General features: G+C 52.1%; 5 protein-coding genes across 5 annotated transcripts; 2 read left to right on the top strand and 3 right to left on the bottom strand.

Moving 5' to 3' along the window:
* Nucleotides 1-1,544: 1,544 nt before the first annotated feature.
* pmch (pro-melanin-concentrating hormone) lies at nucleotides 1,545-2,763 on the top strand. Its single transcript, XM_088366484.1, has 3 exons — nucleotides 1,545-2,209; nucleotides 2,400-2,529; nucleotides 2,640-2,763. Exons 1-3 carry the CDS (start codon nucleotides 2,009-2,011, stop codon nucleotides 2,690-2,692), a joined length of 384 nt encoding a protein of 127 aa, XP_088222610.1. The 5' UTR covers nucleotides 1,545-2,008; the 3' UTR covers nucleotides 2,693-2,763.
* Nucleotides 2,733-5,873, bottom strand: parpbp (PARP1 binding protein). The gene is made up of 10 exons (XM_088366479.1): nucleotides 5,724-5,873; nucleotides 5,327-5,482; nucleotides 4,964-5,194; nucleotides 4,636-4,878; nucleotides 4,422-4,576; nucleotides 4,168-4,342; nucleotides 3,916-4,097; nucleotides 3,757-3,838; nucleotides 3,236-3,377; nucleotides 2,733-3,156 (listed from the first exon to the last, which is right to left on the bottom strand). Exons 2-10 carry the CDS (start codon nucleotides 5,474-5,476, stop codon nucleotides 2,915-2,917), a joined length of 1,602 nt encoding a protein of 533 aa, XP_088222605.1. The 5' UTR covers nucleotides 5,477-5,482; nucleotides 5,724-5,873; the 3' UTR covers nucleotides 2,733-2,914.
* A 77-nt stretch (nucleotides 5,874-5,950) lies between these two features.
* Nucleotides 5,951-11,367, top strand: nup37 (nucleoporin 37). Its single transcript, XM_088366483.1, has 10 exons — nucleotides 5,951-6,128; nucleotides 6,744-6,935; nucleotides 6,993-7,114; nucleotides 8,097-8,169; nucleotides 8,243-8,337; nucleotides 10,294-10,384; nucleotides 10,456-10,637; nucleotides 10,712-10,762; nucleotides 11,024-11,117; nucleotides 11,192-11,367. Exons 2-10 carry the CDS (start codon nucleotides 6,756-6,758, stop codon nucleotides 11,303-11,305), a joined length of 1,002 nt encoding a protein of 333 aa, XP_088222609.1. The 5' UTR covers nucleotides 5,951-6,128; nucleotides 6,744-6,755; the 3' UTR covers nucleotides 11,306-11,367.
* Nucleotides 11,368-13,968: 2,601 nt separating this feature from the next.
* Nucleotides 13,969-16,710, bottom strand: th2 (tyrosine hydroxylase 2). The gene is made up of 11 exons (XM_088366480.1): nucleotides 16,240-16,710; nucleotides 15,972-16,149; nucleotides 15,804-15,892; nucleotides 15,660-15,727; nucleotides 15,392-15,588; nucleotides 15,056-15,191; nucleotides 14,909-14,978; nucleotides 14,786-14,842; nucleotides 14,502-14,597; nucleotides 14,295-14,428; nucleotides 13,969-14,224 (listed from the first exon to the last, which is right to left on the bottom strand). The coding sequence occupies exons 1-11, from the start codon at nucleotides 16,453-16,455 to the stop codon at nucleotides 14,059-14,061; spliced, it is 1,407 nt and encodes a 468-aa protein (XP_088222606.1). The 5' UTR covers nucleotides 16,456-16,710; the 3' UTR covers nucleotides 13,969-14,058.
* A 50-nt stretch (nucleotides 16,711-16,760) lies between these two features.
* Nucleotides 16,761-22,216, bottom strand: pah (phenylalanine hydroxylase). The gene is made up of 13 exons (XM_088366481.1): nucleotides 22,048-22,216; nucleotides 21,690-21,809; nucleotides 19,756-19,939; nucleotides 18,969-19,057; nucleotides 18,593-18,660; nucleotides 18,328-18,524; nucleotides 18,110-18,245; nucleotides 17,973-18,042; nucleotides 17,846-17,902; nucleotides 17,682-17,777; nucleotides 17,302-17,435; nucleotides 17,124-17,239; nucleotides 16,761-17,052 (listed from the first exon to the last, which is right to left on the bottom strand). The coding sequence occupies exons 1-13, from the start codon at nucleotides 22,105-22,107 to the stop codon at nucleotides 17,009-17,011; spliced, it is 1,371 nt and encodes a 456-aa protein (XP_088222607.1). The 5' UTR covers nucleotides 22,108-22,216; the 3' UTR covers nucleotides 16,761-17,008.

The following is a 22,216-nucleotide window of genomic DNA, read 5'->3' as shown; positions in this document are numbered from 1 at the left end:
TTTTGCACAACCTAGTGGCCGCCCGCGGAATTGTCTTTGTTTATTTGAGCGCTTTTGCGGCGAAATCTGCGACTTCAAAAGAGCAGATCGTGCCGCAAATGTCATTTTTTCTACTGTTTTTAAATTATTTCTTCCACGCTCCAGAGCCGGAATGCCAAAACATGAACAAATTCCTCCACAAATAAAAAAAAAAAAGTACTGTGAAGTGAAACGACATCCCGCTAATGCTATGAGATAGCCGCTATGCTACGAAGGTTGAACCTAATCGGAGTATTTCAAGTGAGGCTACGTAACATTTGGACGTTATTCAACACACAAAAAATGTGCCTAGCGTGAAACGGCTAACCTGAACCTAAAGAGCTAACCAGATTCCATTGCTAGCTAGCGATGACATGTGTTGAATGAACGTGGCGGTTACGTAGTCTCCCTTAAAGTTGAGTTTCACATGTCAGTCATCGGATCTCTGCATGAACTTTTTCTGTCATTGGAACTTTTGAAGCACTTTCGGTCGTACAAGCCAAAGACTTTTTTTTGAACTTCGAAATTGGCCCCTCCTGTTGACAAAGGTCATCGCTAATTGTCTAAGCCCCGACGATGACAAAGACAAGGCCGCGTAATAGTCGCGGCGCACGGTTGCCTTCTGTAGTAAAAAAGAAAAAAAACGACAAAAGTGACAAAATTGTTCACCATTCCTGCTGAATAAACCACTTGTCAACATCACAACGAGTGTACGAAGCCTTTTTGGGATTGGGCGAGCGCGCGGGCCGCTTTGTAGCTAGCGAATGACAACGGCGCGACTTTGCTAGCGGCCCTTTTTATTTCCCTTTGGGCTCGGCGATAGCTAGATCGTTATCGATCGCAAACGGTATATCGCATTACTGTGCCTCCGGAAGGAAGGTAGCTAAGGAAGGTAGGAGAAAGGCAAGACACGACTTAAGATGGAAAGAGAAAGCAGGCAGAAAGGAAGGAAGAAACACGGAAAGGCGGAGAAGAAAAATAGAGTGGCGAGGCGAGGCGTGGCAGCGCCCGCTGGTTGGAGCTGCCAAGTCAGCGCTTTTTTTTTAAGGGGGGGAGGATGCTCGGAATGCACGACCCCCAAATAAAAAAAAAAAAACCTTGAAGAGCTGGCCGGCGGACAAGCTGGCACGTCGGCGCCCCCCAACTTGTTCTTTCTCTCGCTGCCATCCTGGATGTTATTTCATCCTGGGAATCGATGCGGTGCACCCGCTGACCCGCCCGCAGCATAGCGAGGCCTTGTCACGATCACCAATCCAAGAGATCCCAAACGGTCCCCGAGATGCTCCGACGTTTCATTCGGCAGTGGAAATTCACTGAGGCTCCCCGCCGCCGGCTCAGCTGTGAGCTCCGAGAAGCCGTGATGTCAGATCCTTGTTTTCTTTGGAGGCCTCCTCATCAGCTGCATTGTTTCCAGGAAAGCGCGGGGGCTCTTCTCGGGGGCAACCCACAAGAAACCGCAACACCTACCGGGCCCGCGGTCTTCTCCTCTCTCTCTCTCTCTCTCTCGCTCTCTCTCTCTCTCTCTCTCGTGTGAAGGAAGAAAAAGAAGATGAAGACTGCCGCTGATGAAGTGTTGCTGATGTCACACTCCCGAGGTTTGCTATGATTGATGAAAACATGAACAAATGAGCTTTTCTAGGAAGCCTTGGAGGACCGCAGCGGATGCCGACTCGAGGGGAATCTTACTCATGAATATGGCTGGAGCTTTAGTTCCGAGCGGCCCGCGTCGTCGGTGGCCGCCCGCTCGGCGCGCCATTCACAATCTCGCGCTCCGTAATGAAGCCACCGCCACCTTTGACCTGATCCCGACCCCTATTACAGCCGCCCCAAAGAGACAAAATGACTCCATTCAGTCGCCCTTTAAAAGAAGGATGACATTTGCGGGCGACCCTGCGCCGTCATCTCCTCACGAGGCGTGACGCTCTCGGGCCGTCGGCCTATAAAACGCCGGAGCGCAGGCCAGGTGGGCCATCAGCGTCCGAGCGGCAACATGTCCTCCGTTCACCGCGTGCTTCTGGCTCTGCTGCTCTTCTCCAACCTGAGCCGGCGAGCGGTCGCCGCCGCCGCCACCGACGATGAACTGAGTCCGCTGATGGGGGACGATAGCGTCGCCGCCACCGGCGCCCTCGGGACCAACTTGGTGTGGGACGTCGCGAATGAAGATGAAGGCCCCAAATTGCTCCTGCTGGCGGTGAGCCTCACAAAACCAATTTTACTGGGCGGAAGAATGACAAAATAAGAATATTGAAGCACATTGACATTTTGAAATTAAATTAAAAATAATTCAATAAATTAATGATAATTCAATTAAAATAATAATAAAATAAATTGCAATTTAAATTAATCTTAAATTAACAAGACGAGTGTATATTTGCAAGCAGGACAAGAGGCGGAGAGGATCGCATTTTCGAGGTCTCCGCCGGCGACTTCCCGTGATGGATGAGCCCCGCTGGAGCCAAAATGTGGCGGCAGAAAGACTCGAGCGCAGGGACAACGAAAACGACATTGACAGTGAGTACCTGAAAAGCCTCTGTGAAGCTTCCGCGTGCTCTGCTGAGCCTCATTTTGCATGTATGTGTGTGTGTGTGTGTGTGTGTGTGTGCGTTTTGTCCCCCACACAGTGTTGCGCTGCATGATCGGACGAGTGTACCGACCCTGCTGGGGAGCGTCGTGAGCGGCCGGCCGGTGTCTTCGCCATAAAGACCACAAGTGTGTACAATAAAATAAAAGTTTATTTCAAATGAACTCCTATTTACAGCGTGGTTTCATCCTTTCAAAATAAGGCTCGTGGGATTGATTTTTCCACACAATAAAGAAACACAAGCGTCTCCAAAATGGCCTCTTAAGCAGTAAGTGACCAAAAAAATAGATATATATAATTTCTCTCTGTGGGTTGTCACTTGTGGTTCGAAACTCTGAAGAAGCTGGTGAGCGTGGCTTGTCCTGTGATCATCTTGGTCTTCTTGGTGGTTTTCAGCGGCTGCTGCTTCTTCTTCGGAGCTTCGTTCTCCGTTCCCACGTCGGCCCGCCTCCTCTTCTTTGTCGTCTTTTCAACTGCGCTGTCTGAACCCGCAGTTCGGACCGGGTCGGAGTTCGCGCTCCTGGGAGCCAAGGCGGCGATCGTCTCGGAAGGTTTAGCTTGACGAAACATGGGCTCGGTAAATACGGCGAACGTGCAGCTGTCACAAATGGATGTGACAAATGGAAGCCGTTTTACCTGCGGGTCCGCTTTTGGGTGCCGGGTGCACGCAGGTGGGCACTTGGCTGGAGCTCGGGAAGAGCAGAACACGATTGAGGGCCGGTTCTTGGTCCTCCTGGTAGGTGCAAGCAAACTGGGATCGGATTGCTCGGGGTCCCATCTAGAAGATGGAGTTCAAATCAAAACTCCTTCCAGCTGCAACAATATGCTTCCACTACACGGCTCACACTACATTTTTTTTTTTTAATCAGATTCCAGCCCCTCTGCGTTGCCATGTCAACTAAACTGCAGAAAGGACGAGCGGGCATGCTAATTAGCAAGCCAGGGGAAGGAAGCCACGGGATGCCGCGTCTTAACGGGGGACCTTGAAGCCCCTCAAATCCCCTCCCTCCCTCCCTCCCTTCTTCCCTTTCTCGCTCTCTCGTGCCGGTGGACGGCAGGAAGCCCAAAGGCAGCTGTGCAAACGCTCAGCTGGGACCAGCAAAGCAAAGCTAAACAAGCGTGGGGAGAAATGACAGGATGTAAAGACATTATATTACCTTGGCTTGGAGCAGGGCCAGGCGACTCCGGGCTCGCTTCTTCAGGGGCTCTGGGGAAGATCCGGTAGACACCTCAGGGGACCTGAGTCATGCAGGGGGGCAATCTTACTTAGGTGATCCATTCCATCTTTAGTGCCGCCGTGTGAGAGTTTGACGAACCTGAACAAGGCGAGAACCGAGGTGGCTTCGGTCCCGTTGAGTACGGGCTGGTCCTCGGACAGCAGGTCGGCCTTGTTAGAGCAAGGCGGCGTCACGGCTTCTTGGTCCAGCAGAGCCAGCAGAACCTTCACCGTATCTCGGCCGCCGTACGCCGTGGCGCGGTTCACGGCGTACGCCTTTGGCTGCGGGGAGAGCCCGAGCGCCAGAAAAGAATAAGGTCAAGTTCTATGAAAAGGGGGATGGGGAGTTTACCCTGGCAGGGCTGATCCCGCTCCCAACTGCATCATCTTTCTGGATTTGGTGCAGTTTGCAGATTTCCTCCTTCAGATGGCTCGCTGTCTCCTCTGCGGCGGAGCGGATGTCTCTGGAGTCACAAGCCTTCACCAGAACCCCGCGGATGGCGCACACCAGCTTCGACCCACACGTGCTGGAAGGAGACAAAAATGAGATTCAAGTCAAGACCCAGGTGAAGGAGATTGCATATTAGCACAAACAATATTTGATACCTGGGGTCGGGCGTCTCCCCCAGGATGTCCTGCAGGTTGTCCATGAAGTGGACGAAGGCGGACAGGCCCTTGATGTGCTTCCTGAGCGGGTCAGAGGGCGCCGGCGCGTAGCCCTTGCCGCCCAGCTGGACGGTCCTCACGAACGACGTCAACGCCTGGGAGCAAAAGCGTCACATTGAGTGACATCGGCTTCGAAATGACGAAAAATACTCACCAAGAAGAGCGACATGTCGCTCCGGCGCGCCGCACGCTTCACTTGGGTGAACGTCTCTCGTCCCAGCGCCCGATCGGGGACGTCCAGAGTCAGCGCCGTGGCCAGGTCGTCCTTGGCGTTGACCAGCAAGCTCAGGTAGGAGCAGAATACTCTTCTCACTGCAGATTTCACACGCCACGGTGTTGACGGGATGGGAGCGTCCGGGACATCCGAGCTGCCTGATAGGAACTCGTATAGCTCCACCTTTGGCGAGGGGGGTAAGGTCAGATATCAGTGATGATTCGTCACAATCACATCAGAGCACCTGCCGGCGTTTTTGTCTACTCACAGGAGTGACCAGCTCCTCGGGGTTCTGGAGCCCTTGGCACATGGCCAGCACGTGGACCAGATCCACAGCGTTGGAGCGTTTCAGGAAGGCCTCGTACGCCTCCGGGATGACGTCACCGCTTTGGCGCCGCGCCGCCTGCCCGTCCGGGGGCCGCAGGTCGAGTTTGTCCACCAGCAAGCGTTTCCACGCCAGCAGGACGTCGCTGAGGGCCACTCGGAACTCGCCGCCTTCCTGTCGCCGGGAGAAAAGACAGCCGGAGCTGCTCTTCGTCAGCGTTCGGGGGCGACGCCAAAACGGTGTGAATGTACCGACGGGCAGCTCGATGCTGACGAGGAGCAGACGCGTCTACGTCTGGGAACTCACCTGCTTGTTGACTTGAGCCATGACCAGCTGCAGCACCATCAGCATGGCGTCGGCCCCATACACGGTGGTTCTCTCGGATTCCAGCAAGCGATGGCTCTCTCGCCTAAAGAGTCTCATCATCTGCTTCAAACGCTCTCCTACAGCTTTCATCGTACACTGAAACGAGGCATGTCGCTTGTTTTATGTTACACACGTGCCATGTGAGCATTCACTGTTTTATGGTAAATTAATAACCACAACATTTAACTTGAAACAGCTAAATAGCGTGCTAGTTAGTTCTTAGTGGACATAGTTATTACGAACAAAGTACAGTACACGCTTAGATATATACATATATATACATTTAAGTCAATATTCGTGTATAAATAATACAAATTGTTGCTAATATGCCACTAACCTGCAATTTTGTTGTGAAATCAACCTCCAAAACACCTACGACGTCCAACAAAACAAGACAAGAAAACAGCTGATTTTAAATTTTAAACCATTTATGACGTCTCTGCCGACGAGCCAATCAGCTTGCAGTCGACTATAACATCCTTTTGTTTCTCGCGTTTAGTATAACATGTGAATAACACAATGTTAAGGATCAAAATGTGTTAAATTATATTAGTGTTCAGTATCAACTCAAATAGGATGCTTGAAATATGCACTCCGACGTTTTTAAATCGTATGTCACAAAATTGTTTCCCCCCGATTTTAGTCGGCAATGGTCCACTCTGAGAAGAACCCGGAAGCGCTCGGCAGCATCCTCCGAACCGCGCTCCATTTGACTCCACTGGAACTGATTGTCAACGTAAAGGTGACTTATAACTACTTATTTTCTCTGCTATTTGTTTGTGGTTGATGGTCATTATGTTTCAGTAAATATTGTGTCAAAAAGTAGACTATAAAACTTTTGGACTAAGCGTTAAAGCGGCTGCTAGCCGCATGTTTTGGCACGTGCTTTACAAAGTTCATTTTCACTCCTGAACAATAGAATTAAAATGTCATTTGAGATTATTATTTCGCCCCAGAAGCGCACCGAGAGTTGGTTGTAATATAGTGAGTTAGGTCATTTGTCAATAAGCCGGTGTCTAGTTGTAAAATGTTTCGTCTAATACTGGTTTGCTATTGAATTAAGTTGTTAATGTACATGAAAATATTGACAGTGGTGACAAAATGGCGGATGTTGTACCTAAAATGGCGCTAAAAGACATCTTTCATTGGTAATGTATCTCTGGGGGCACACACAGTAGAACAGTGGTTCGCTTGTCTGCCTCGCATTTCGGAGGTTTGGGTTTGAATCTTTTTTATCATTTAAATTTTGGGACTGTACAAAATAGTCAAATGAATGGAAAACTCTTGTTTCTCACCTACCTACCAAATTTTTAGGATAATCAGTATGGAAAATGATTTTTTTTTTTTTTTCTTCCAGTGATATTCCGGGATGAGCGTCGCCAGGCCGCTTGGCGCTGGGGACGACGCCAGCCGAGGCCCCAGCTACACGGTGCCGTGCGATGACTACGTTCACGTGGTGGAATTCAGCCCCTTCGCCTCGGGCACGCCCGCCTCCCTGCTGGCTTATGGCTGCAACCAGTGCGTGGTGGTGGGCACCTGCCTCTTTCAGGTGAGCCATTTGCACACAAATGTGTACATCCACCCGCATCATGAAATATGACCCCAGGAGGAAGACATGAACGTGGAGGGGGTGGAGTTCAACGTTCTCCGTGCTTTCCATCACGATTCACGAGTGGACGCGCTGGCTTGGAGCCCAGAGTCCCGCCTGGACAGGATTCCCACAATCAGGTTTCTCTTGACTCAAAATGTTCCAGAAAGCCCACGTTGATATTTACTTGACAAAACATATTGTACTAACGTCATGAAATGAAATGAAAATCACGTTTAATTGACCGCGACTGACACAAAGGAAGACGACGTTCACAAGTAATATCGGTTGTGCTTCGCAGATATTCCACGAAATCCGAATTGAAGCCGTTCACGTGTTACGTAAGCGTTCGTACAGCCTGGCTAGGTCCAGCTTATGATTATTCATTCATAATTCCGTCCAGCACAAGCAACAGCTGTGTTGAAGTAGCCGCCGCTCGCTGCCAAGTCGCCGCTAACGACGCAATCGTTTGACAGCGCCGCTTCCACTTAATTGACCTGACCCGCTCGGCGGCGGCGTTGCGTAACGGCACCGTGACGTGCGGGCGTCTCGTTGCGCGCATAACTCCGCGCTCGGGTTCCACGGGCGCACGGAAGCTGCCGGAAAACGGAGGGGCCGGCCACATCACTTCCTTTCATTTATCAACAAGGAGCTCCTTTTTGATATCCCAACGGGGGAAATTGTATTTTGCGTTTTTGTATATTGGAAAAATTGAGAGGTGTTGAGTCACTGCAATCAATCCTTTCCAACATTCGGCTGCGTGCGTGCCGCTCTTGATTTGAGCACGTCCCGTTGTTTGACATCCATCACTTTCCTCGAATAACATCTTAATGTGCGGCCCGCGCTAATGTCATCTCGTCTGATTTGCCACGTCACCTCGTGCCAAGTCCCGCACCGTTCATGTGCGTGTTTTCCCCGTCAGGAGCCAGTCGCTGTAATCGTGTGAAGAATGACCGAGGAGAGAATCTTTCTTGTCTCTCCGCGTGTTGACATTAGCGCGCAATTACAATCTCCCTTCTCCAACTTTCTACCACACACGCACGTACACAGAGTACACGTTTTGGTGGGACGTGGCTCTTTTTTTTGGTCATGTTTTCAAAAGCGGCTCTCTTGTCTTGGCAGAATTTGCACGGCCGCCCCCGACAGAAAACTCCGTTTGTTGACGTCGGTCCTTCAGGATCAACACGAGGTCAAGGTATGGCGGTGGCGAAGGGGGGAGGGGGTGAACGTAAACAAAAACAAAATGGAGAAAATGTGCTTTTTGTTAGGTGATGGAGGGCCACAGCAGCTACATTAACCATTTGGTCTTCGAGCCCAGCGAAGGGAAACAAATCGCTTCCGTCAGCGATGACCACACGTGCAGGTTCCAACCGGCGCTTGCCTTCTTTTTCTTTTTTCTTTCTTCTTTTCTTCTTTCCGCTGCGGATGTTACAGTACGTGTGTGTGTGGAGGGTGGGGGGGGGCTTCTGGTTTGGAGTTCTGTTCTCCTTCTTCTTCTGTTACGGGTTCAGAAAGTCCCGGCCGTGTTTCCACAGTGAAACGTGACGCTAAGCACAACACGCTCGGCTGCGACCGTGCGTAAGCGCCGAGCTGTTTTGCGAGCTAATTGCTTTAATATGGAAATCCAATTAGACGCCTTTTTGCTCTCTTCGAGGAGAAGACGAGGAGGGGGGGTGGTCATTAACTTCCCCCTCTCCAAAAAAAGAGAGCGAGAGAGAGAGTGCGAGGAGTAGCAAGGGTCACCTCCGGGACACGCCCCCGGAGAGGGCCCCATGACGGCCTTTCTTGGGCTTGTCAGCGGCTTTTTAGCTGCTTGTTTTGCTGCTAATGTTTCCATCCACTCGCCGCCGGAGAGGAAAAACCACAAAGCAGCACAAGACGCTCGCTCGCTCGCTCAAGAGAAAGGATCAAGCGCCAGCCAATGCGCCCCCTAGAGACCAAAAGGGCGAACGGCATGCTCCCGCTGGGCTCGGCTTGGCTCGGGTTGACAGGGTTCACTGCGAACAGCTGACAGGCACCTGCCGCCGATGTCGCACGGGCAACTTTTTTCTTCTTTTAAGTCCCTTTGTTTTGCATTTCAAGCAAAGAAAATGTGCATGTGAGGTGCCGATTTATTTTTTTATTCAATTATTCAATTCAGCGTTCCGGCCCAACAGGGTCACAGATGGTCAAATCAAGTTCAGATGTGCTTTAGTGCATTTTGGTGGAAATTCCACCAAGAGCGAGTACTGCCGTTCATCGTGCAGGTTCTCAAGGCTTCGTCGTCCATTTCCATGTTTTCTTGCTCCAACCTCAGATGTCCTTTGGAGCATCCCGAGCGATGCGGTGATCAGCAGGTCAGCAGTGTCATGTGTCTTTTTTTCCTTTTTTTTTTTTTTTTTTTTTTTTTGGGCTGCTCATGTTTGTCCGCGGAGCCCCGTTTGAAGGGTAGCGCGGTGGACCGCACTTTGGCGCCGGTCGAGTAGCGTGCAATAGAGCTTCGGCTTGGCCGGCGCGCTTCGAAAATAAGGTCGAGTCATTGTTTTGCTCCTGTGGTCTGGTCTGCTGTGTGTGTGTGTGGGGGGGGGGCAGATGTCAGCTGGGAGTATTCTTCCCGGGGGGTGAAAATGTAGAGCGGCCTGTCTGTGAAATGGGCCATATCTGCACGGGGGCTGAGTCGTGCGTGGTGACCTCATCCGCCAATTCCCGTCTCTGCAAGTTCCCATGTGCCCCCCCCCCCCCCCCCCCCCTCTTTTGCCCTCCCCTCCACCTCTCTTCATTCCGAGGTGGTTAACCAGAGATCCACATCTCTCAGAACCGCAGCTCTCCTCCCCGGCCAAGTCCTTTGTGACGTCCATTTGCGTGCGTATGTCATAGCTGTCTTTACGATCACCCCAAAAAAAAAAAAAAAAGAAAACAGCTCGCCTGCTTGCCTAAGAAAGTGATTGGCATTTTCCTACTGTAAAAGAAGCTTGTTCTGCAGTAAAGCCATCAAATCCACACCGGGGCGCCACGTCCAAATCGCCGCAGCGCTTCCAAGTGTCGTCAGCGCTGTAAAATGGAAGTGCCCGTATCCAGAGCGAAAGATTTTGGCAGGCATGTCCAACAATTTTTTTTTTTTCCCCCCACTCAGGGCCACAAAGAGAAAACCGAGAGAAGGGGGGCCTCCCACAATGTGAAACATGCCCAAACCAATTCCAGTTGCTGCTCTTGTTTTACGTTGGACTCACTGAAAGTTGTTCTTATTCAAGTGATATTTAATATTTGACATTTTGACGCAAATGGCCTTTTTTCGTAGACCGCACGTGGGCTTGACTGATTGATCACATTCGGTCCGCAGGGTGTGGGACCTGGACGGAAACGAAAGCGCCCTTTTCCGCCTGCGCTCTCCCGGCATCAGCGTGTGCTGGCACCCGGAGGAAATCTTCAAGGTAGACGCCGCCGGCCCCGACGTTTTGCGTACGCCGCGGCTGAAGCGCGTCTCGCCGCCGACCTCCCTCAGCTGATGGTGGCCGAGAAGAAGGGCACCGTTCGCTTCTACGACCTGCTGAGTCAGCAGGCCATCCTGTCGCTGGACTGCGGCCAGTCGCCGCTGGGCGCCGCCGACTGGTGCCTGGCCAACACCATCAAGGTGGGCGCGGTGGCGGGCAGCGACTGGCTCATCTGGGACATCACCCGCTCCAGGTAGCGCCCGCGTGACCCACGACAGGCGCATCGATGCGCCCGCGACACCTAAGCGACATTTTTTTTTCCGCCAGCTACCCCCAGGAACGGAGGCCGGCGCACAGACAGAAAGCCCAGCAGTTCAAGTAAGACACCTTTGCTGCCAAAAGATGTCAGAGAAGTTCTTTCCACGCACCCGCGCGCGCCACCTGTTTCTCTTTTTTCAAATGGCCGCGTCCCGGCCTCACTTAACGCGTAGCACAAGAACATAAATAAATATATTTTGAATTTGGGACCCGAGAGCCATTTGACGCCTCGGCAGGTAAATGTGCCGCCTCCCTTCAAACTTTGTCGTGGCGAGGGGATGAGTTGCGCTCAGGGGCAAAGTGTCGCTCTTCCGCCGGCAGGTGGTCACGGGCCCAAGAGAACCTTTTCGCCACCACCGGATGTCCCGGCAAGGTCAGCAGCCAGCTGCTCATCCACCATCTGGGCCACCCGCAGGTCAGCCAAGTTTGAACACATTGTGAGATGTGATTTTTTTTTTTTAACCTTCTCCTCTCTGCTGTTGATCCCAGCCGGTGACGGTGGGCTCGGTGACGGTGGGCTCGGGCCTCAGCTGGCACCGCACGCTCCCGCTGTGCGTGATCGGCGGCGACCGCAAACTTTGCTTCTGGATGACGGAGATGTAAGCACGTGCTCTCTTCTTTGATGTTGTTCTTGAAATGGGTTCAGTAAAATATTTTTCTGAGTAGATGTGGCGTGTGCGTGGAATTCTGTGGACGTGTTGTGTTCGCTGCTTTTTTTTTTTTTTTTCTTCCCCCCCTCCTTTCCTGACCCTCATGTCAGCCTCACCTCATCTGTCTTTCCCGTGAGCACCGATGTGGCAACTCCTCGGCCAAAGCAGCGCAATTCGCTCAGCAGAATTTCCTCACGGACGAGATTTTACGACTTGGGCACATTTCTCCCCCGAAGTGCGCAGCGCTCTTCAAACTTCCTATATCTGCTCCACTTTTCCATCCCGCCGTGTCGTAACTCATGACGATATAGCCCTCGCTCTCGGCCAGTCAGGTGCTTGGCGGAACACGGTCCCGCAGAGGCGCGGCGCGGTCGTGCAGGCAGGCGTTCGTTGGCACGTAAGTCAGCCCGCTCGGTTTTGGCCTGTTATGTCGTGCCAGCGGAGGCGCAGTTCAAAGGCGAACCGGCGTTCCGTCAATCCGTCCATCCATCTTGCCGCTTTCCCAGCATTCCCCACCCAATGACACCACGCTGCATATTTGCCTGATCTCTTAAGCGTGTAACCACCGCAGATAGGCTAAATCACACTTTAGCAATCAATCACTCCATCCATCGCAATCAATCACAAGCCTCTCGTTCCACGCCGCCAAGTGTGTTGTTTTATTTTCGATGCCCCTGGGAAACTGACGATGCCGTAAAAACGTGCGCTTTTCTGTGAACTGAGCCGTCCACAGCGTGGCACAGACACAAACTTGTGAGGTCTCAATTCGGGGAAACTTTCTTCTTCCTTCTCTCTTTAGATTTCAACTAAAAGACATTTTATTTCTTGAGTAGCATGCAGATTTCCAATCTGGATCAACATGAAGCATTCTTGACCCACTTCCTGAAAGAAAGAAAGAAAAAAAAACGTGTTTGCATGACTGCTAAATGTAAAAAAAATGGAATTTTTGAGATTTCTCCCACAGTATAGATGAAAGATCATCTGCACGCTTGGTTCACTGCCTCCCACGGAATCATCTCGCCGTTCTTGACATCTAATTAGCCTCCAACAACGCCGCCAGGCCTCTGGAGACCTTCAAAAGCAGTGCGTCAAGCTCGTATGTTTCTTGGCCGCGGCGGTTTGAAACCGCCGGCCGCAAAGCGTAACGCGCTACCGCTCTGCGCGTACGTCCTTGTCCAGTGCGGTCGCCGCTCGGGCGCGAGCTTTGGAGTTGCCGGAGCAGCAGCTGCACACCAGCCAGACGGCCAGAACTGTCTGTGCGTACTCTGATTGTTTTCCAAATGCTATCAAACTTCCCTTTGCACGCTGAGATGTTTTTTTTCTCCTCCCCTGAAATACGAGTCGTGAGTTTAGCAGAGCTTCGCCCGGGGCTGCCGCGAGGACGCCATCTCAAGGCCGACGAGAGGAGCAACAAGGATGCAAGTAAGTTTTGACCTTGCAAAAATCGGACTTTCTACTAATTGCTGCGGTTATTATTATTATTTATTTCTTTGCTGCTTTAAAAGCTCAAGATGAGCGGCGGCGCTAATGAGCAACATCATACGCGGGCGGGGAGATTAAAGTTCTTTGAGGCGGGTGTTTGCTCTAATCTCGTGAGTGTTTTCCCACGATGAAGAAAGTCGAGTTAGGAAAGCAAATGTCGTCTTTGTTGCCGTTGTCGGCGCTCCCCGGGCTGGTTTAGCCAATGCCATCGATTCATGTCCGACCTTGCTCGAGTGTCGATATCCGAGTCCTTGCCTTTCCGTCCTTCTCCGTGTTGTCAGTCAGGCTCAGCTCGGCGCAGCCAGCGTTTGTCCTCTCGGTGAACTTGGGCGAAGAGGATTTGTTAAGTATAAACCTCAAAGTGTTTAGAATGGAATCATGATCTTCACGCAGGACTCGCTGAACCCGCCGACCCGGGCGGGCTCCGGCTCGCGCCAACTCGGCTCGGGATGTCCACGCAAACACTTTGGGATGATGCGGTCCGTTGGGATTTGTGGCCGGCCGCGCCAAGAGCAAGAATTTTGCCTTGTCGTTGCCGCGGCAACCTGCTGATATTTGGCCCTCAGGCAGAGCCGCATCCTGGCCGCGGTTTCTCTGGGATTTGTGGCTTTGAAATCGTCGGATGCGAGGATTGAGTGAGCGAGCGAGCGCGCTCGCCCGCCACTCCCTCGTCGGCGATTGTTCTCTTCCTGCCGAGCTTCCCACGGAGGCCAGAGCGAGCTCTCGTTTGCCATCGGGAGTTTTGAGGACTCGCGTGTTGATAGCGGAGCGACGGGTATTGACCGGCAGCGGATCGGAATCTTTGACCTTGCTGAAATGTCGAAAGAACCGCCTTCTCGGGTCTCACGAGGAACAAGCAGTGATTGACTGTGAGGTCCCGCTGACCTGGCCCGCGAGGCCCGCGAGGCCTTGCCGTTGGCTCCGACTTGAAGCGGCGGAGGCAACTCGATACTTAAATCATTCATAATAAGCTCATTCTGCCTGTTCGACCGCAACGCCTTCCAAGAATTGTCGACATGGAAATTGTCGGTTTGGAAACAAACGGCCTCTGAGCAAGTGTTGCTTGTGTAGCCGTTTTACTCCCACTGCCTTTTTTTTTTTTTTTCGCTCGTCATGTATGTCACTGACATGCAGTCAGGAAAAATAGATCTTTATTTCTTTTACAATACAACACGGAGCAGAGATGAACAGCAAGGTATGACTCCCATTTTGAAAGAAGTTTTCTCAGGAGGAGCTGAGCTTGTCCAAGGCGCTCTGCAACATCCTCAGGTCATCTTGTGTCTTGCGCAAGGCGTTTTGGATCTTACTGGGCTGATCCAGAACTTCCACGCTGCACGTAATTGGCTCGTAGCGCACGGCAAAAGGTCGCTTAATGGTCGTCGAGTACTTCCTGGAAACCAAAAAGGACGGATTGTAGTTCAAGTGTGATCTATCAAAGGAGTCCAAGCAACCTTCAGTACCTTAATTGGATCTTGGCGTCCTCAAAACTTTCCGAGACAAAGTAAACCGGCTGGTAGCTTTGGTCCTGGTACGGCTGCACAGCGGCTTCCTCGGGATTGAACGCCTTGTACTCGGGTTTGTTGGACAGGGCGTACTAAAAAGAAAAGTCGGAGAGTGTCAAGCCACGTAGAACGGAAGGAAATCTGGTCCACAGTGCGACGACTCACCACCAGTTCTCCGTAGGATGAGAGAAGTCCCGCACCGTAGGCTTTCACCGTTCCGTTCTGTTTGCAAAGGCCGAACTCCACGGTGAACCAGTAGAGCTAGACCAAGGAACCAAATTGGGTTCAACTGTTAGTTTTTGCCACTGGGTGCTGCTCAAGTCTCACATTGAAACAACCAGCCCAGCAGACACAACCTCAATGGACTTCTCCCCCCCTCCCTCTCTTCATTCATCATCTCAAATGCTTCTCCATCAATGGAAGGATCTCATTCAGAGCCAACGTCTTACCGTGGATAATTTCTCAATGTCTTCTTGCGACGCTCCAAGCGAGGCCAATCCGATCTCCTGTAAGAGACCACGTCAATCATCTGCGTCGAGAAACACAACCAAAGGACACCATGTGCAACATACCTGAGAAAACTGAGCAAACTCTTTGTCCGCCAACATGGGGATATGACCGAGCAGCTCGTGGCAGCAGTCCCTGTGCAAGCAAGTCCGACCTCAGTAAAAGGAGCACGGGGTGGTTGGGGGGCGGCGGAGGAACCCGGCAGGACTTACGGCTCAGGAGAGTGCATGGGCGCCGAGGCGTGGCGGATGTACTGAGTGCACTGAAACACTCGGAAAGCCAAGCTGGCCAGGAAATCTCTGGCGGACAGCAGGCCGGCCACCGGACGCAACTGGAACCCTGTTTTTTCTGAAGACAACAACAAACTTGTCACTCTCATGGAGTTTTTCATTTTACTCTTACAGAACACTGTTCAAAGGCCTCTCTGGACCCCATTCGTTGGCCAGAACCTGAAGTGTTGCCATGGACACCGACAGGAAGTGGGGCACTTCCAAGTCCCGCCCACAGTTGAAATCAACGGCCTCGACCATCCATCAACAACTAGTCACCTTTGAGGAAGGCGGAAATGTCTCTGAGCTGAGGGACGCGCTCCTCGCCGTAGCCGCAATGGCTCTCCAGCTGCTGTAGGCCGTCCAGGAACTGTCGGCAAGCCAGATTGGGGTAAACGCTCCGCAGCGTCTTGTACACCTGCCGCCATGTGGCTATTTCCTCCGCCGTGTACTCCACCTCGGGTAGCGGGTCACCCCTGCGACAAGCCGGACCAAATTAATCGACGGCATTTCGGACAGAAGCAAGCGGCTATCTCGCCCAACTCACTGTTTGTACGTGTAGGACAGCTCGGAGATGAAGGCACGGCGCTTCCTGTATTCTGGGTCGGTGTAGCCCTGTGACAGAAGGTGACGCAGATTGTTTGTACGCCGCTTATCTTTTCTCTGGCCCGGATGTTTAGCAGATGCTCACCGGATGGTCCTTGTCCATGTCGGGATCGAATTTGGTTATCAGCAAGTTGCATCTGTCCAGGTCCTTTATCTGTCGAGGGAACCAGGGCACTGCCGTGGAGATGAAAAGAACCAATTCGATTTTTTTGTTTTTCAATCAGCAACCAGGTCACTCTTGTTCAAAACGCACCTTTTTCTTCTGGGATTGACCTAACGTTGTCCACCACTCTTTTCAGTGAGTTGATAAAGATGTCCAAGTCGGAGCTGTGCACCTCGCACTTGACCAAGAACTCCAAGAACTCGGACGTGCTGTTCTTGGACCGCCTGCCCGGCCGGCTCTCCACGTGAAGAAGTTTGGCGTCGAACGTCTGCAAAGGTGACAAACACTTCGCATCACGTCGCTCTCGATTTTCACGGCGAACCGACCGCACGATTCCGTTCGGAAAGGGAGAGATTACCTCAAATATTTTGCCTGTCTTGAAGAAGCCCACGTTCTTCTCATTGCTGAGGTTGAACACCACGTTGAGGGTGACCCGGCCCTCCTTCTCCTCAAAAACCTGCGGGTCCGCCCCCGGCGGACTCCCGACTCGCTCCCGCCGGGCGTCCTCAATCAAACTCTGCCTCCGAGCACCGAAGGGTGCCGCTTGAGCCGCCGTGCTGCCTTCCGTCTTCATGCTTTAAAGATGCTCCAGTGTGAGCTCCAGCCATTTAAATAGCATCTCATCTGAGGGCTGAATGCAGATGAGTGGGTCCTCTTTTTCGTTGAGGAGGGGCACCTTTTGCGTCACCCAGCCAAAAGCGAGTCAGTGAACAGCCGCTTGTTATCTAACGTCAGCGTGCGACGGCCATTCGAGCGAAACGGGTCTTCGCAGCTTGCATAAATGGCACTAAAAATATGAATGGAAAAACAGGCCGTGTATTTTTAGCCTTTTTTTCTATCGTCTGTCTCGTATGATTAGATACACTCGGGCGGGCAATATTATGAATATCCTGTTTATTTGTTTCATTCAAATGTTCCATGCACAAAAATAGGGAGAAAAAACATTGAGTCATATGATTTTTCAAATTTGGGTATGTACGTAGTATACTAGAATACAAATTGACATTTTGAGGTTACACATGATTCACTAAACTAAAATACATTGAATATTCTTGATCCAATCCCGGTAATTGCTTTAATACAAAAAAAAAAAAACAGACATGCAGGTTTCATAAGCTTCAGGTTGATCACTCGAGTTTTTTCAAGGCTTCGCACAATTTGCCCATTTCACCTGAAAGCAAAAAGACAAAAAGCATGTTAGGAGGAAGCGGCGTTGTGTCAAATCCCGATATTGGCGCTCACTCTTGATGCTGTTGGCCAGGTTGCCCAGCTGCTGGGTGTTGTCCAGGACTTCCACGCTCTGAGTGTACGGGTTATAGCGCACCGAGAAGGGCCGAGGGATGGTGCCAGCAAACTTCCTGTAAAGCCCGCCCACTCAGCTCACCAAAATGTACGGCCGCCAATCGGACCACCGCCATACCTGACTCTGTCTTTGGCATCCTCAAAGCTTTCGGCGACAAAGTAGACCGGCTGGTACTCGGTGATTGGGTATTTCTGGCCGCTGGTCTTCTCGGGGTCAAAGGGAAGCAGTTTGGGCTGGTCCGTCAGGCAGTACTGGAAGACGAGGAAGGTTCTCAGACACTCAGCGAGCCTTGGCATTCCAGTTCAAAGCAGGAAGTGGAGCATGATTACGGACTCGTCGGAGTGCACGTCCTCCACTGATGCAACTTGACCTCCATAGCTGCTCTTTGGCCCATGCTGAGCCACTGAACCACTTTTTCCGCTCAAGTCGGTGACACATAAAAGCCGAACGTACCACTAACCCACTGCCTGAGTCCTGCCCCCCCTCGACGAGCCTACCTGCAGCTCTCCGAAGGACGACAACAAGCCCGCTCCGTATGCTCTCGTCTCGGAGCCCTGCTTGCACAGGCCGAACTCGACGGTGAACCAGTAGACCTGAGGCGCAAACAAAGACCCGGCCGGTTAACACCCGCTTGATGGAGAATGGAATCGCGGAAACCCACCGTGGCAAGTTTCTCAATGTACTCATCCGGGGCACCAAGAGAAGCAAGACCGATCTCCTGTTTGGAACCATAGAGAAGTTAACGATACTCAGAAAGAAGGGACCGGTCCCAGTGCTCGGGAGAATACCTGGGAGAATTGGGCGAAACCCGAATCGGCAAAGAGCGGGACGTGCCCCAGGAGCTCATGGCAGATGTCTCTGGAACAGAAACCCCTCACTGAGAACATCCCGCCTCATCCGACGGGAATCGGACGCCTTCGCTTACGGTTCGGGTGTGTACGTGGGCTTTGAGCCGTGGCGGATGTACTGCGTGGAATGGAAGACGCGGAAGGCAAGGCCGGCCAGGAAGTCCCGGGAGGAGAGCAAGCCGGCCACCGGCCGAAGTCGGAAACCGGTACAGGCTGCGGATGCGAGTAGAAGTCAGGTGATGCCAGATGATGCCGGCGCCTCCAAAATAGTGACTCTGAAGACCAGTCCACTCACACTGCAGAAAGCGGGACACGTCCTCGAGCTGCGGGATGTTGTCCTGCCTGTAACCGCAGTATTTCTCCAACAGCGGGAAGACCCGGTTGTGCTCACGGCAGGCGTGACTCGGGTACAGGGTCTTGAGTTCCTTGAACACGGTGCCCCACGTGGCCTTCTCGTCTTCCGTGTACTCCACCCGAGGAATGGGCTGTCCGCTGAGAAGGCAAAGACGCAAACCTGAAGCACCAAAAAGCAACGAGGCCGAAAGACAACGTTCAATTACTGTCTGTAGTTGAAGGCGATGTCAGCAAACTCCTTCCTGCGGCTCCGGTACACCGGGTCTGTGAAGCCCTGGCGGACAAAAGGAGAAACGGCGTTAGATCTCACAAACGACGGGCAAGGCCGCGGCCTCGGCCAGCACGAGCGCATGCAAATGCCAATTCAGACGAAGCCTTTGTAGAGAACGTTTTCAGCGAATATATTTCGGTGGCAAAAGGGAGCAATTATCTATAATTACAGGGGCTCCAATCAAAGCAATGACATCAATTTGTGTGTTTCCATGACAATAGGCCGCCTGGCCGCTCGTCTTTCATTGGCCGCGTAGGCGTCAGAAGATGCGCCCACCGACGCACGGACCCACAAATGAGTCAGAACTTTACCGGGTGATCAGCATCCAGCTCCGAGCCGTAACTGAGGATCTGGTTGGCAAAGCGGTCCAAGTCCTGGATGTCGTTGGGGAACCATGGCACTGCGGAGTACAGTTTGGATTGAGTCCATACAAAAAAAGTCACATGCCAAAAAAGATACAGCCATTTTTATTGAAGACAAACTCCCTTCGATTTGGTCTCGTAGCAGCCCCAAGTACGGGAATGTGCGACAAGGCACGTCTTAACAAATGGCCGTCGCTCAACCTTTTGTGCGGCCGGAGCCGGAGAAATGGATAATGATGACGGAGATGAGCGTTTGGGCCGTCTTGACACTCGGCAGAGCCGCGCGCACAGGCCATCCGCTTGTTCTGCCGGATTTACGACCCCCGCCAATTTCCATCTGCGCCGAAGGCCCCAGGCTACGCCGGGACAATGAGCCTCTAACAACGGGACCGCGACTCTCGTCTGGTCCACTTGACCCTGACCGGTAGTCGGCCGCAACCCGTCGGTCTCGGCCCGCCGTGACCTTGGCGTGTTCCCTCCGGCCCGAGTTTAGCCCTGGATGGAAAGCACACAGAGGTCCCTTCTTCCCCCCGGGCCTGTTGGTGGCGAGTCGCAAAACTAATGTCATTCTGGAAACGACTAATAAAGGGGTCAGCGCCGGTCGGGGTGGCCAGCCCACCCGTCTCGAGCGGGCCCGTGGATAAATAGAGCGGTTTGTCAGGACCTGGAGCTCCCTAGCCGCAATACCCCGTTCCTCCTCTTGAGTGCGGTCATCAATCCCGATTGTTTCTCTCACCCGTGTCCTTCTGTTTGTTGCGCGACAGCTCGTGCACTTGGCCGCTGATCTGCGTGCGCAGGCCGTCCACGACTTCGTCCAAGGCCTGAGTGCAGTTGGAGTCCACGCTGATGAAGAACTCGTACTGCTCGTTGCTGATACGCGACGGCCGAGACTCGATGTGCGTCAGGTTGATGCCCTTCTCCTGCCACGAAAATTCCAATGTGAGTCCAAATACCCGCCTTGTTGCACTTCCCTAGTTTTACCACAAGGTCGCGGCCTTGTGCTCTTGATAAGGATTTTTTTTTTTTAACCTCACCACAAATCAATTTGGCCCACAACACACACAATCCGTATCACGTCACGGAAATTTCCGAATGTGACCCCATGATGACCCCTAAAAATGGGTCACGTTGTTCAAACAGGTTAAAAGGTGCAAAAATACTTGGTAGATTATTGCCGTCTTTGTTTGACAACACCACTTGTTCGGTGATGTAACGCATCGTTGCGTAAACCGCCAGACAAGTCCAAAGTGAGCTGAAACATGCAGCGACAATATGGCTTCCCAAATTGAAGGCTTCACTTATTGCTAAAAATACATTTCATCTATTGTTACAATGGGGTTGAAAATTCCACCGACACAACTTGCAATTTTGCCGCCTCTCCTCCTTTTCGGACCGGCACGCGCACACATTGACCTCGTTTGCCGAGACTCGGCACGGACTATAAACGTGAAGTCGTGAAACGAACACGAGAGTCGTAAGGATGCTCGCGAGCCCCCGGAAGGCATCTCGGCACGCCAAGGGAGGGGGTGTCGGCGCTATTCTCCTTTGCGATAGGCCGCTTGCGACGGGAGGGCCTCCCATCATTCCCGCATCTGGTTCAGATTGTCTTAAGCGCGTCTCGTTAAAAGCCGCGGGCCACGAGAAGAACGCCACTGTTGCGAAGACGTCGCTGAGGTCAAAGGGCAGATGAAATTGTGCTGCGTGGACTTCTAGAAAGTCAGAACCACTTGAAAGCCTAAGATGGCATTTTTGACTCGTGGTTCCTTCGGGGCAAGGATGGCATTCTTGTCACCGCAAAGCTCCTTTGATATTTTTTTTTCTTTTTTCGTGACGCCGAAGTCCCTGCTCCGAAATCCCTAAAAGCCAAGTCAGGCTAACACATGACGGTCGGCGTGCGGCGTCACATGAGCGGCACTTTGCGCGCCGGTTGGAGCTCGTTCGGGTCGTTTTATGGAGGAGGCCCGGTTTGGGAGGGGGGGGGGGGCTCAGGGGGGAGGATCGGAAGACTGTGAGCTCATAGGCCCAAAGAGAATCAGTCAAGTGCTACACCCCTCCGCAAACCCGTCCCGGCCCCCGCACGCCAAAACACATTTTAACAATTTTAACTGTTCTCACTCCCCCCCGAAAGTGGGAGTTTGTGTGCGTAACCTCGACGATGGTGATTAAATAATACAAGTACTGCCGATCCGTGTTTGATTTGAGCAAAAAGTCACGTACCCAGGCTCTGCTAATCAATAAAATAAAATCAAAAAAACACAAGTCGTTAATGAGTAGCGCGAGCGGGTTAGCGTGCCGCCGCTACCCTTTCAAGTTAAAGACAACCGAATTCAACTTCAAAACGGAAAAGCTCGTTGTGGACAAGTCGAAGCGGCAACTCTTTGGGGTCACCTTCAGCCAGGTTGGCGGATCAATACAGCCGGCCCACGTGCCAGATAAGCTGCGTTTGTTTAGTGGTGGGGCGGCTCGGGAGCAACGTTTTGACCACAGATGCGTATTGTTTTTCGTTTTTTTTTTCCCTCTCAGGCAAAAGTGGTTGAAGTCTCGCCACCGACTTTGCCACGAAGTGAAATGAGACACCAATAACATGAAAGCTGCGGCATTCTGTGAGGTCATCATGACCTCCATTTGTTGACTTGTCTTTTCTCATTAGATGGAAAAGCAGAACTTTACCTCAAAGAGTCTGAGCGCTCGGGCCAAGGCGCCCACCTCCTCATTGAGCGAGAAGATGCAGGAGACCACCTCGCTCTTCTTGCTGGTCTCCTCCTCCAGGTACATGGAGCCGCGCCGCCTCTGGCAAGCAAAACAACACCGCACGTCTGCATCAATCGGAGTCTCGAACGATAAAAAACAATGGAACCCCAAACCGTGATTAAAAACACGCGTGGGATTGTCTCGTTTCATCGGCCGGTTTCATTTGTGTCTCGGGAATATTTCAGCGATTCCACGAAGCTACTCCAATTATTTTCTTTCAGCTTTTCAGACAGGAAAAAAAACAAACTTTCAACTTTTTTTCTTTTTTCAGTCTTACCCCTTTCTCGTTGTCGTTGGACTGCGCATCCCCGTTGACTCTCTTGTAAGCCGCGTCCATCGTCTCTTGACGTGCAGGTGAGCTGAGCCGACCGAGTGTGTTTGTGTGTGCAGCGTTTGCCTTTGCTGGATTTTGTTACGCGGGGCCGCCACTTATGACACGGCGGGTC

Source organism: Syngnathus floridae, chromosome 22, assembly GCF_059516105.1.
Source record: "Syngnathus floridae isolate MCC-2025c chromosome 22, RoL_Sflo_1.0, whole genome shotgun sequence".
NCBI classification, from domain to species: Eukaryota; Metazoa; Chordata; class Actinopteri; order Syngnathiformes; family Syngnathidae; genus Syngnathus; species Syngnathus floridae.
Note: the sequence above shows the minus strand (reverse complement) of the source record. Positions and strands in the feature narration are given on the sequence as shown.